The 12841-nt window shown below is 39.8% G+C and overlaps 2 protein-coding genes across 5 annotated transcripts in view; both read right to left on the bottom strand.

Moving 5' to 3' along the window:
* The window catches only part of fam151a (family with sequence similarity 151 member A), a 13231-nt gene extending 6938 nt beyond the window's left edge, over nucleotides 1–6293 (bottom strand). The window contains exons 1-4 of one of the 3 annotated variants that reach the window (XM_034887920.1): nucleotides 6053–6293; nucleotides 4017–4163; nucleotides 3547–3627; nucleotides 3219–3346 (exon numbers count right to left, since the gene is read on the bottom strand). In XM_034887920.1, the coding sequence (XP_034743811.1) occupies nucleotides 3219–3346; nucleotides 3547–3627; nucleotides 4017–4048 (241 nt within the window). In that variant the 5' untranslated portion in view covers nucleotides 4049–4163; nucleotides 6053–6293. Of the gene's footprint in view, nucleotides 1–1281; nucleotides 1699–3218; nucleotides 3347–3546; nucleotides 3633–4016; nucleotides 4164–6052 lie in introns of those variants that run through there. The other 2 variants (XM_034887921.1, XM_034887922.1) reach the window with 2 other exon arrangements.
* atg10 (ATG10 autophagy related 10 homolog (S. cerevisiae)) lies at nucleotides 6054–10763 on the bottom strand. Of its 2 annotated transcripts, none has more exons than XM_034887941.1 (7): nucleotides 10736–10763; nucleotides 9160–9296; nucleotides 8905–9057; nucleotides 8007–8202; nucleotides 7593–7690; nucleotides 7184–7281; nucleotides 6054–6297 (listed from the first exon to the last, which is right to left on the bottom strand). In XM_034887941.1, exons 2-7 carry the CDS (start codon nucleotides 9262–9264, stop codon nucleotides 6174–6176), a joined length of 774 nt encoding a protein of 257 aa, XP_034743832.1. In that variant the 5' UTR covers nucleotides 9265–9296; nucleotides 10736–10763; the 3' UTR covers nucleotides 6054–6173. The 2 variants fall into 2 exon arrangements, with proteins under 2 accessions (XP_034743832.1, XP_034743831.1); XM_034887940.1 differs by having other exon boundaries at nucleotides 9160–9266; nucleotides 10736–10754.
* Nucleotides 10764–12841: the final 2078 nt, after the last annotated feature.

The following is a 12841-nucleotide window of genomic DNA, read 5'->3' as shown; positions in this document are numbered from 1 at the left end:
GGGGAGGGCAGTCCAAATGTTTTGGGAGAGTGGGGAGATAAAGTTCTATTAACCTAAGGACAGAGAGCAATTCGTGGGTTACTATCCTATATAAATACAATACTATCCCGTTTCAAAAAGAAAGCTGTAATACGGTAGTCATACTTGGTAAAAGGGATTCACATAATTTAGCCCATTTCTGACTCCACCTATTCTGCAATTCATTTGAAAATAAGCATTTCAGTAACGTAATTAGGTGTAACCTGGAGCACAATAACGTACATTGTTCGTGCACACTTGGTTATTAATGAAAAGCTGAATAGTGTCAAATCAGTAGTGTTATTTTACTTTAAAAGTTATTTGGGGGTGGGGGGATGTAGGGATGTTCCTTCACCTAGTCAAGGGGAGGGTCCAAGAAAATTGTTAAAAATGCTGGAAAGGGCCCACACCTTTTTTAATAAATTAAACATAGTCAAACACACTTATTGTGGCAATAAAACCTTTTTTTCTGATTGGGTTTCAGATGCTCTACTCCCTACCCCCCCTCCTTCTCTTTCATACAGTATCTAAACTCAGAGAAATACTGTCTGTTTTCTCCTATAATTAGTACTTGATTACAGAGTTGTTTTTCAGGACACATCCCAGGAAACGAAACAAAGTCACAGACCGGCCCAACAAAGAGTTACCATTCTGTTTCCAAACATACATGTGTTAATGTCGCTTTAAAGCTTTCTCTGCACTGGTAGGGAGAAACACTGAATAAGTTATTCTTTTAATAAATTATAAATATCAATTTATAATTTAACATGGACCTACTGATTTTTTTTATATAAAATATTATAAATATCTAAAGATTATTTTATAAATTATAAATTAAATTATATACTATAAATGTATATATTCAAGATTTATCATGTATAATTTAAAAATTTCAATAAAAAAAAAAGTATGTATGTAATAAATTGTATACATATAATTTATTAAATCTATGATTTTATTTTGTCGTCTGTTTTAGCAATGTGTTTAGTTGTATTACACAAGAAATAGATCATGTGTGCGCTGTGCCGCAGCATGCACGTGGGCCGGGGCAATGTAACACATCTAGGAGATATTTAGGTCAAATCAAGCCAGCAGAATCAAATGGAGAGTCAGGGACACCTAGGCTGCTCCCACATGTCAATTAATAAAACTGACCTCATGCCTACGGCTTCGAGAAGGACAGAAATACACCCTGCAGCAGTTTGGGATTACTGTCTTGCTCAAAGACACTTCGACATGCTGAGACTGACTTAAACTACCAACCTGTGGAGTCGTCTATCACCTGGAGCGGATCCGCCAACACAGCCGCCATTTGGCAGTAGTCCTGTTCCCGTTCACTGATTTAGATTTAGCGCCTAGACAAAACTCGATACAAATTCTTTCATCGCACACTCGCGTTTGTCGGAGCAGAGTTGATTCTGTCCCTGTGAGATGGTGACATGTCATGCTGGAGTAAATCTGACGGAGGGGACATTACGACCGAAGACAGACGCAGGAGGTTTCCCAAATAGTCCCACAACGTGTCTTCGTCTCCGGAGAAAATGCGACACGGCCAATACTACCTGGCATGAAGCAATAAAGTTAATTAAACTTGCTCAATTTAATCTTTTTAAAACTGTCTACGAATTTAACGAATCTGCTGACGAGAGGGCGGCTTGTTGTTGTTGTTGTTGTTGGTTTGTTACTTCTTCTGCTGTGCTTGCTGGCGGGTTCCAGCCCTGCGGACCCTACAGCGCCCCCTTCCGACCACACTACGCTGTCGCCCAGGTCAGTTAACGGTCTGTGGCTCCAACCAGGTCAAAGACGTTTTCGTTTTTTTTTTGCAAAGTTCGCTTGAAATTCACTAGACAACTGACTGGAAAAACAACTAATGTGAAGGAAGATCCGCAGTCTAAAGTCAAAACCATAACCATTTGAGGAATTTGAAAAATATGGTGAATTTAAGAACCTATTAGCTATTGAACGTTATTGAAGTTATTTACTGCGATTTATAGCAAAAACATATTGAGAATGACTAAAAAAATCACATTTGGCATAATTTTAAATTAAATTGGGACTCAACAGCGAGTGTGCTTAAAACTTTTAGAAAATTGGCCTTTCGTAAAGTTGGGGGGAGAATGGTTCAAACTGAAGATCAGAATATCCGGACTTTGAGTCCCAGCCAAGCTCTAAAAATGCTGGATACTACTTTATCCTGAACATGCGTGTTACTCAGTAGGCCTTAAAAATGTCTAGTTATGGATGACTGTTGTTTGTCTGTTATCCTCGATCATTAAACCAAGTTTGAAGTTAAACAACTTGTTTCTTTTCCTTCAAAGCACCAATGCATCAATTCCATCTTTTTGTTAGACTGTCACTTCCTGGTATATATGCAGGCCCCTAGATCATAATACAATGGAAATGGATTGGACATGTAACACGTAGAGAGCAATAAAACATCACGCAAACTGCCCTTCACTGAACACCAGATGGCAAACGTAAAAGAAGCTGAGCCAAGAAGGAGGGAGAGCTGAAGACCCTGCAGCCCACCTGGGGCTCTATGAAGACACTGGCCCAATACAGGCCAGAGTGGAAATCCTCTGCTGTTGCCCTACATGCCAACAGGCATAATGGGCAGTAAGTAAGTAAGTAACTTATATCATAATACAGGTTTTCTGTCCTTAGATTTGCTTCCAAGCTGTCAACTCCTATGGAGTTCCCCTTCATTTATTTTTAGCAACGTCAGCAGGTAATCCTGAGTGTCGTAAAGAGAGAGCAGTTATCTCTCTGTGATACCTATGGTCAACATCAAGCCCACACTATCGGTTGCCGACATGCATATGATGCATTGTCCCATTAACATTAACAGCGTGTATTATCACAAGAACCTTGACCCCCTTATCACATAAAATAAAGTTCTTATGTGATATTGTAATTATGGCTACACAATACTTTGGTATCAAGTGAGAAACCACATTCACACACGACACATTACTACACTACAAACATGAGATATGATCAGTGCTACCTTCAGCAGGAGCACCTTTTAGGTGATTCTGGATAACACATTATTATGTGTCTGAATCAGGAACCAGATACATTGTCTTAATAAGCTTGTACATGTGAATGAAAAACACGTGTCTGATGTTTTACCCTGACTGTATGGCCAAAATCAACTAAGCACTTCAATGATTCATAAATGGCAAATAGCTTGTATGTACCTTGCTTTGTGGCGAGCACGGCTGTGACAGTAATGATAATCACCAGGATGACAAGTCCAACAGCCACAGATATCATGATCAGGTGTTGTTTAGTTAAAAAGCCCAGATAAAGGTCTTCTTTACGGTTACTGGAGGAACACAGGAAAACATCCATCACACATCTTTCTATGCAATCATATGAGCAACATTTGGCATTTATGAAGAATTATTCAGTAGTATTCTCATATTAGATTTGGACACAATTGTTTTTTAAATGAATAAGGTTGTACTAAGTTTTTAGGCAAAGCTTGATAGGTAAAAAATTATTTGAATGAATGTCCTGTCTTGCCTTTCTCCCGTGCCTCTGTCCACCCTGCGCTCTCTCTGATGGTCCTCTCTCTCACCCATCCTCTCCTGTCTTGTCTTCCTACTGTCCTTAGGATTAAAAAATGTAGTCTTTGTAAAGAGCTGCAGAACAACACACAGTGACATTTATACCAGCCTTATCTACAGAGCAGAGATCAGTGTTTTCACTGATAAGGTGCACACTCCAATCCAGTTAAAAAGAAAAGGCAACACACACACTTACAGGAACTTAGAGTATATTAAAGACAATCACATAGACGATCATTCAAACCAGTAAAAAGCTGGGAAGACCTTGTGCTATTGCAAATTCCCATAAAGTGTGTCAGTCTATCAGTTCTCAGAGACCCTGGGAGAACCCTAATCTAAGGTCAACATTGAAGGTAGTATGAAACACACTGTTTTTGCCTTGAATGTCCCTTCAATAAAAATCAATCATCTATTATGAACACTCACCTAATTATTCCAAACTGGGAAATCAACAGCATTGCCGTTTAAGAGAAGGGGATGAGCAGACGCTAAGTTCCTTCTTCCAGTCTGTTGTGGCCAGGCTCTGTTCTCCTCTATCGTCTGCTGGGGCAGCAGCATCGCAGCCATTTGAAGCTGTGGTGGAGAGGAGGTCACTGACCAAACTTATCTATTACGGATATCCCCGACCCCCCCCCCACCTGTCAAACAGAGAGCCCCTTCTCTGAGAGGCTCCGACAGCTTCAATGTCTCATGGACCGATACAAGAGACTCATATACAGTACAGTACAAGTGAAATTTGCACATAGATTTACTTGCATCTTTATTAATACTATTTAAGTAGTTATACATTTTTATTCCGAACTTGTATATGTTGTATACAACATACTGTATACATGTATTTTTTAATCTTAATTTTGTGTGTGAATAGTTGTTCTTGTAGTCTATCTTTTTATTTAATATTTCATGCATATTGTATCCTATTATTTAATATATATTCTGTATGTTTGCTGTGTGTTGGATATTTTGCTAATGTAACACTGTAATTTCCCATTTTTGAGATCAATAAAAATCCATCTATCTATCTATCTATCTATCTATCCATCTATCTATCTATCTATCTATCTATCTATCAATGCAAGGCAGTTCAATTCACTCAGTACACATATAGTATGGGAAATCACACCCCATACAATGTGTTGTACCACGTTTTCTTATCTCCAGGGTTCATGTTGGTTAAGTTTGAGAAAAAGAGCAAAAGGATTCCAACATGATGTACTACTTGTTGTTTTCTGTGATGTTTTGGGCACTGTCAAGACCAATTTTAAAAGTTTTAAAGAGTAAATGTCCCATGGCATGAAAATGTCACTTTAGGAGGTTTTTCAAAACATTTTTAACAGTTATGTTCCCGTTCCCCTAGTTGGCCTATGGTCCCCCAGTGGCTAGCAATAGTGATAGGTGTAAACCGAGCCCTGGGTATCCGGCTTTGCCTTTGAGAAAATGAAAACTCAGATGGGCCAATTTGGAATCTTGCCCCAGAGAATTTGGAGATCCTCGGTTAGGACAAAGCTGTTATGAGCCAACTGTGTGAGCTTACAGCCCTCTACACTAGAGGCTGTGCTGTGCATACACTGAACATACCATACAAACAGATTCTACAGGCGTTAAAATAATTTAATATCAAATGGTTTAGTTACAATAGTTTACATTAGGTAACATACAGTAGATAATGGATTTAGACATTTGGCATCCTGCTAACATTTTTACCGTAGTTTTTGGATGGAGACGGCACGTATGGAAAATGTGAAAAAACCCAGCCTGCACGTACACTAGATTATGCCGTGATGTACGTGTTATATCAAAAAACTTCAAGTATTAAAACTGGGTTCTGACAAAAGGAGCCCTCTACAAAACACAGCATCAAGACGTAATAAGGCAGAAGATACCCAAGGCCTTTATTACTAGTTCAGTTCTTTTTTTTAACTTTAGTACATTGAAAAAAAATCAATTACGTTAACACAAAGTTCACACGGACAACCTTCTGCTTTCTCTCACCTTCCTCTGTATGTTGCTGTTCTCAAACCCACTTTACTTTGGGAAACAACAACACACTTCGTGCTAGCGAGCTACATGCTAAACTTTTGATCGTGCAACATGTCAGGCCTGCTTGTTTCTTTTGGGGAGAATGATTGTAAAGATTTACAAAGAATATGTTTATTTAATAAACTCTCTAACTGGGACGTTTTGGACCACATTGTGGAATTGTTATTGACGAAATACATGCAGCGATTAAATGAGGTTAACCAATTTAAATATCCCATGTTACTGTATTGTGTAAACACTTAACTTCATTTAATATTGTATGTGGTATTTTCTTTTATCAGTTTGCAAAAGTGTCCCATCAAAACAATTGTCTTCCTGAGAATAATCAGCAGCGCTGCGTCCGGAGCTTAGCAAAGCCCAAGAAGATTTTGATTGGCTTGAGTGTTATCCCAAACAGTATCTGTAGTGTGGCCAGACCTTACCCAATAGATCTGTTGAGTTAGGTCTGGCAATGCGAGACTACCCGGTTGATAATCAGGCCTCCCTACAGAGAAACTCCACAGCGAAGCTGACAGAGAGCGCTGACACAGAGCAGGTGCAGCCTCATTCTGGCTCTGTACTGCTGAGTGACGCTGCAGGTTGGAGCTTGGTGGCGTACTTCAGAGGGACGTCCAGACCCACCACAGGACCCACAACACTCAGCCACGACAACACGTAGTTCACTGACCTGCACGGACACACACACACACACTGCATTGTTAAAAGCATTCTGATCATGGTACGGCCTTAGTACAGTTTAATACAATGTTTACTTGTAAAACTGACAAACACGCACACACAAAAAACTACATTACGCACAGACACTGGGCTCATGTAGCAGGAGCTGATAAATATAGTAATAAATGAATAAAGTGATTTGTGCAGCAATGTGTAATTGTTTTTATTTGTTTATGTTTTAAAAAACGGTGTCAAAGAAAAGTATTTTTTCAGGAACTGGCATCAAAGTCATGGTATAGGTACTGGTCTCCACATTTTTTGAACGATACCCAGCACTAATAAGAGGCAAGGTGAAGAACACTCAACATCGATTGTTTCCTGAATTCACAGCAGCGCGTTATCATTATCAGCATGTTGATATGGTACGATAGCTTTAACTTAAAGGTGCTCTAAGCCTTGTCGGGTGACGTTACTCATTGTTGACGTTCGAAGTACTTCCAAACAAAACGAGACTAGCTTTCCCCCGTCTCCTCCTCCTCATCCCATCAAATCTTCCTCCCTTCTATGCTTCCGCCCTACCTGCTACCCCCCCACCTCTACCCCCAAATCCTTCTTGTTGGTTATTAGCTGGAACGCTGGAACACTGTGTATGCTTGGTGGTGCAGGTGGGCACAGTTTGTTTTTGTTGCTGTTTGTAGACCCTGGGTGGTGTACAGAGACCACGTTTTTTTTTTTTACAGTGTGTGGGGACAGGCAGCTTGCAGATAGTGAGGAGATGGTTGCTGTATTAGACACCAAACACGCGTGACATCGCTTAGAGCACCTTTAATGCAAAACCTATATGTTGTGCGCAACTCTAAGAGTGTAATATTTCCATTGTGTTTTTGTGATCCTACCTGTGCTGGTCCTGAGCCGCCTGCAGCACGGGCCTCATGAACTCCTCTGTTCTGCAGGGGTGGAGCATAAAGAAAGGCTGACCCAGTAGGGGATGTTCCTGAGAGAGAGAGAGAGAGAGAGAGAGAGAGAGAGAGAGAGAGAGAGAGAGAGAGAGAGAGAGAGAGAGAGAGAGAGGATCTCAGCAGAGCCTCAAAGGAGTATTCCAGTCGATTTCAACACATAGCTCGGTCGTTTGGAAATTAGCCTCTAAACATGTTCAAAATGTCATTACAAGCGCCTCCCCATGTGTACTGATTCCTTCCGAGGGAATCTGCAGTCAGGTTTGCTGTGTTGCGTGAGAAGAAATCACTGCACATAAGTAGGCACTTGTAATAATACAGCTGATGGCTACATCTTTCCTAGTTTTACCTGCAGAGTGATTGTATTCAGGGGACTGTTCTGAAGTCGAAGCCTGAAGTTTGGATGAACAGAGCTCCACACCTCCTCTAATGACAGGCTCCTCCCATCTGACATGGTGACCCATGAGGAAGAAAATGCAGCAAAAATTTCACTGGCAAACATGCAAAAGTGTACAGACCCTCTCATACTGCAAGCGGTTGTATACTTTTTAGTGATAATCCGTTAAGTGCCGTCTGTACAAAGGATTACATCATTGGTTTGGACATTAGGGCTCTGTGGTGTGTATACATTAGCATGTTAATGTACATATAACACCATATGACATCAGCTTTGGGCACCCTCTGTGGTAGGATTTTCAATACTTCAAAGACAGGGGCACTCCTTTTTGTATAAACCTGATGGCCAGACTGTCTCACAACTAACCCTGAGTGAAGGCTCGGAAATAGAGCACAGGAGTACTGTAGCTGCAGGAGTGCAGGATGTGGTACTCATACTGAAGCATCTGGCTGCTGCCTTCAGACACCGCACACGCCCCGTCATCTTCATCTTCCTCATCATCTTTCTTATCACCTATGCCACCTTTGATGCTGTCAGCATCAACTGAAACAACAAGACCAACCTGTGGAGACAGAGACACTGTGGTTTCAGGTATACTATGCATGTTTGTTACATTGTCTTTTAGATCATTTTATTGTAATAAAATGGGTTTCCTCAGGAGGGTGGCTGGCATCTTCCTCAGGGGTAGGGCGGGAAGCTCAGTCATCCGAGAGGAGCTCTGAGTAGAGCCGCTGCTCCTTTGCGTCAAAAGGAGCCAGTTGAGGTGGTTTGGGCATCTAGTAAGGATGCTTCCTCACTAGGGAGGTGTTCCAGGCACGTCCAGCAGAGAGGAGGCCTCGAGGAAGATCCAGGACTAGGCGGAGGGATTATATCTCCAACCTGGCTTAGGAACGCCTTAGGATCCCCCAGTAGGAGCTGGGAAGTTTGGGGTCCCCTACTGGAGCTGCTGCCCCCGCCATCCCGACCCCGGATAAGCGGAATAAGATGGATGGATGAATGATTGATTGTTGCAATACTTTGTTTTACAGTTTTCTTTTCATGGTCATTGCAGGCACCAAACACACCCTGTTAAATTCCTTGCAATGGAAAACTTACTTTGGCAATAAATCTAATTTCTGATCAGTGTTGTCTGTCCCTCTTTCAATTCTGAAGCCTGGAATAAACCTTCATTAAGCAAATTCATTCAGTTTTCTTTAGTAAAAACAGGTGGGAAAATAAAAGCCCAGAACACAAGATGAATGTGGGTGTGAGTTCAGTCTTTCACCTGTTTCTCTTCCTGTCCCTGCTGCTCAGGCCAGGAGTGACTGGAAGTGTGTGACTCCGAGTCTGAAGCCGATCCTTCGTGGTCCCACACTGGGCTTGAGTCAACGACGACTGATCTGAGAGCAGTCTTCTTAAGGTAGCCCTCCTCTGAACCCTGAGGCCAGATCAGAAGCAAAGATTAACCCCATTCATGGACCACAGCACAGCATGCAGGCTCTGTGTGCAGGGACGCCAGTGAGAACACAGACCTCCTCACCTGCACTGCTTCCCAGCTCCAGCCGTCTCTCAGCTGCTCCGACTGCCGCAGGAGGAGCCGACAGCAGCGGCGGAAGTTTTCCTCATCCAGCACACACCAGCTCATCTCTGCAAGGCAACATGGTGGAGAGTGGAGGCCTGTGTAAAGGAGGCGAGGCCTGATAGATTACATCTCTGTAATATGGAACCAAATTTCTTTCACTGAATGTAAATTGATATGTCAATTTGTGCCAGATGGGACTCCATGTCCATATCTGAGAGGAGCTGGAAATACAAAAACGTTTTTATTCAGTCCGGCTTTCACGTAGTGTCGTATCATTTTATATTTTATTATTGTGTTGTTTTAATTGTTTGAACATGTTTTGATTTCAGTGTTTTATGTGTTTGTAGGGTGTGTATCACATGTATCATGACCTGTGATTTTTATATTGATTCATACAGTTTTATATAAGGATTGATTTTGATTTAAAGATTTAACTGTTTTTAAAATGTATTGTATTAATTTTTCATTTACCTTCATGCGCATTGGTCTCTAAAATTACTTCTATATTTTTTCTTTTTCTTATAAATACACCTTTTTTTTTACTGTCTGATGTTTTACAATCACTGTTCAGCACTTTGAATTGCATTTTCTCATGTTTGAAAGGTGCTTGATAAACAAATATTGATTGGTTGACTGATTGATTGATATCCAATTAAAATGGGGACACCACCACTTAAACTTTACTACCTGCTGCTGTTGGACATTAGTGAAAGAAGTACATTAAATGATTGTTGATTTATTTTAGATAGACAGCACTTCAGTATTATATCTGGCCAAAGTGTAGCTACATTAAGAACTGTATACTGTTGCATAATATTTTAGAAACTGATCATGTTTTCTATGTACACCCTTTATCTGAAAAGTTACCAGTAACTCCAGCAGTCAGCTGAATGTAGGGCAGTTAAAAGTACATTTCCTCTGAACTGTAAGGAAGTAGAAGTATAAAGTAGCAAAATAAAAAGAAGTACAACTACCCCAGGATGCAGAATAAAACTTGAATATACTTCAAAAACTAACGTTACCCTAGGGAGAAATCTTACGCTAGTTTAAGTAATAAAAAATGAATAATTTCTTTCTATTTAGGGCCTAGAAGGGTTTGTAGTTTCAGCAGTTTACACACAAAACGACATCAGAGTGTAATTTAACTACTTGTATCAGCCTGCAAATATAAATGTAGCTAACTAGTTACTACAAAGCAACAAACTAGTAGTTTAATTCATAATGTGGTTTAATACTGTTTTTTATTTTCAGTAAATACACGAATTAGTGATTTATACTGAGAGGAAAATATGTGTAACGTTACTGATAAAACTAGAGGGAGACCTCGCTAGCTAACCTGCAGCTTAGCTAGCTAGCTAGCTGCATTTATCAAAGGTGTAAACGTTGACGTTAAGCAGCTTGACGTTTCCAGCCGTTGACGGTGAATTAAGCACTCGGGAGGTTCAGACCAAAACGAAAGTCTTTAGACACTCAAACTGCAAAAAAAAATACACACTTTGTAGTCCAATTTCTTTTTCGACAGCATGTTACCTACTACTGCTGAACGACTCGTCCTGAAGAAACAGCAGAACTAATGTTTTTCTTCCGGGTTGTAAGATCACGTGACTAGCTACGTGACCGTCACCTTTTTAAAATGATTATTTTATTTATTTTATCTGTCAACACAAAATTCATACCACGGCATTTGTTCTTTTGTTTGAGTATGTAAAACACGAACAAATGGCAAGAAATATTTTCACATAATACAGATTTAATTAAAATATCTCATGTGTCCTTCGTCTTCGGAACTTGTTGTTTGTCTTTACGACCGCTAGATGGCAGCAACTGCGACCGCTGCTGCAGCAGTTAGCGTGTAGCCTACTGTTGCGTAAAAAAGACACAACAGCACCTCACACTACCCATCAGGACAGCCGCTCTATGTTGTTATTGTCCGATCACCGGACCCGGGCTGAGACTTGAGTAAACCAGGCCACCGTTCCCCTACTGAGATCACTGGCATCGAGGTAGCAGTAGTGTAACTACCTAGTTATCCATTACCAGTTGTAGGCTATTTCACTGGGAGTGGTGAAGACTATGATATCACAGACCTACTTTTTTTGAACAAGCCTTTGGATTTTTTTGTATGTATCTTGCCTACCTTGTGATTTTACTTGTACTTTATTTAATATTTTTCACATTTTATGTTTTATGTAAAGCACTTTGTGATTTCTTATCTGTGCAAATATAAATACATTCTACTTACTTAGCTACTTTCTTTTCATCTTGCGAACACTCATTTCACAGCGGCATGATGATATATTGCATGATTTAATGTGCATTGAATGCCTGTTGCCCCCTTTGGGCACTATTTATTTTACATTAATAATGCAAGTGAGTATGACTTTAAGTGAAAATCTAACGTTGTTTATTCACAGATCCTTCATACATGCATTGTGATGCCACCAAATGAGCTGGATACCAGTTAGAAAGAGGGCACTTAAGACCTACGTCTGTTGCCACTTTCCAATAACCCACAGTCATTAATATATTTGAAGAGATGCAACAAAATAGCCACATTGGATGAATTTACTTGCGGTGAGTTCAGGAAAAAGCTCTCTTTTTCGATGTGAGTAGACATCACTACTGCATGCGTTGTGAATGTATGGCAGAGGATAAGAACCATATGGGTGTTGAGTTCTTAGTTTAAAGTCAGAACTGTGAAGTTACTTTTTTTTTTTCACTTTAAAAAAAAGTCTGACTTGACTTTTTTTATTTCCTTTAAAATTCTGACTTTAAACTCACGTGGCCCTCTTGCATGAATGTTACTAATTATAATATTTTTGTTTTATTTCTTATATTTTATTTATCAAAACCATACCTCATAGCCCTTTATCCCTGTTGAGGTCGAGAAGAAGGTTCTGGACACACCTGGCCACTAAGATCCTAAATGAGGACACTGCCTTGGACCCCCTACATCTCTCACACACACACACATACACCACATATATATGTATACATACATATACACTGTACATACATACACATATACATACATATATACTGTACATGTATATACATACATATATGTAAACTTACAATCTATTCAATATTATCACTGTTTTTAATGCATTAATTGAAGAAACTGACAGATTACATTTCACTGGAATTGCGTTTTATATGATTTCATGTGACATATTGAGTAATTGATTTAAGGGATTAACACTTGAAGAGAGATGGCAAAACAAGCCATTTATTGAAATAATCAAAAGAAACTAAACATGAACACTTTTTTTCTCAATCAAGCAAAATGTAACAGTTTCCACGTTGAAAAACACAGTCAACACTAAGTCTCTGAAATCCTCCTGCCCTGCTTGATCAGGCAGAGGGCTACGAGCAAAAACAGCAGGTTTTTTTTGTTCGGACTCTTTTGTAACACTTAAACCTTCAGACAGAGAAAAACTGAAATTCAACACATGGCTTTTTAAAATCATATATATACACTTTTCTTTTTTTCCTTACAGCATTTACATGTATAAGAAAAAATAAATAAAACAAAGCAAGTACCACAGAAGAGCTCTATCTGTCAAACCAAAGATAAAAAAACAAAACACACCATGTACAAAGAAATTAAACTGAAGCATGATGCTGCTGCCAGAACAGT

The sequence above is a fragment of the Etheostoma cragini genome, chromosome 12 (genome assembly GCF_013103735.1).
Source record: "Etheostoma cragini isolate CJK2018 chromosome 12, CSU_Ecrag_1.0, whole genome shotgun sequence".
Classification (NCBI taxonomy): Eukaryota; Metazoa; Chordata; class Actinopteri; order Perciformes; family Percidae; genus Etheostoma; species Etheostoma cragini.
Note: the sequence above shows the minus strand (reverse complement) of the source record. Positions and strands in the feature narration are given on the sequence as shown.

What these genes read in the sequence shown, in the direction of transcription:
- atg10 (XM_034887941.1), bottom strand. Translation starts at nt 9,264, where the DNA reads ATGAGCTGGTGTGTGCTGGATGAGGAAAACTTCCGCCGCTGCTGTCGG. An exon ending in TTTCCGAGCCTTCACTCAGG is followed by an intron (nt 7,691 to 8,006) that starts GTTAGTTGTGAG and finishes TCACCATGTCAG; the next exon opens with ATGGGAGGAGCCTGTCATTA. An exon ending in GCGGCTCAGGACCAGCACAG is followed by an intron (nt 6,298 to 7,183) that starts GTAGGATCACAA and finishes GTGTCCGTGCAG; the next exon opens with GTCAGTGAACTACGTGTTGT.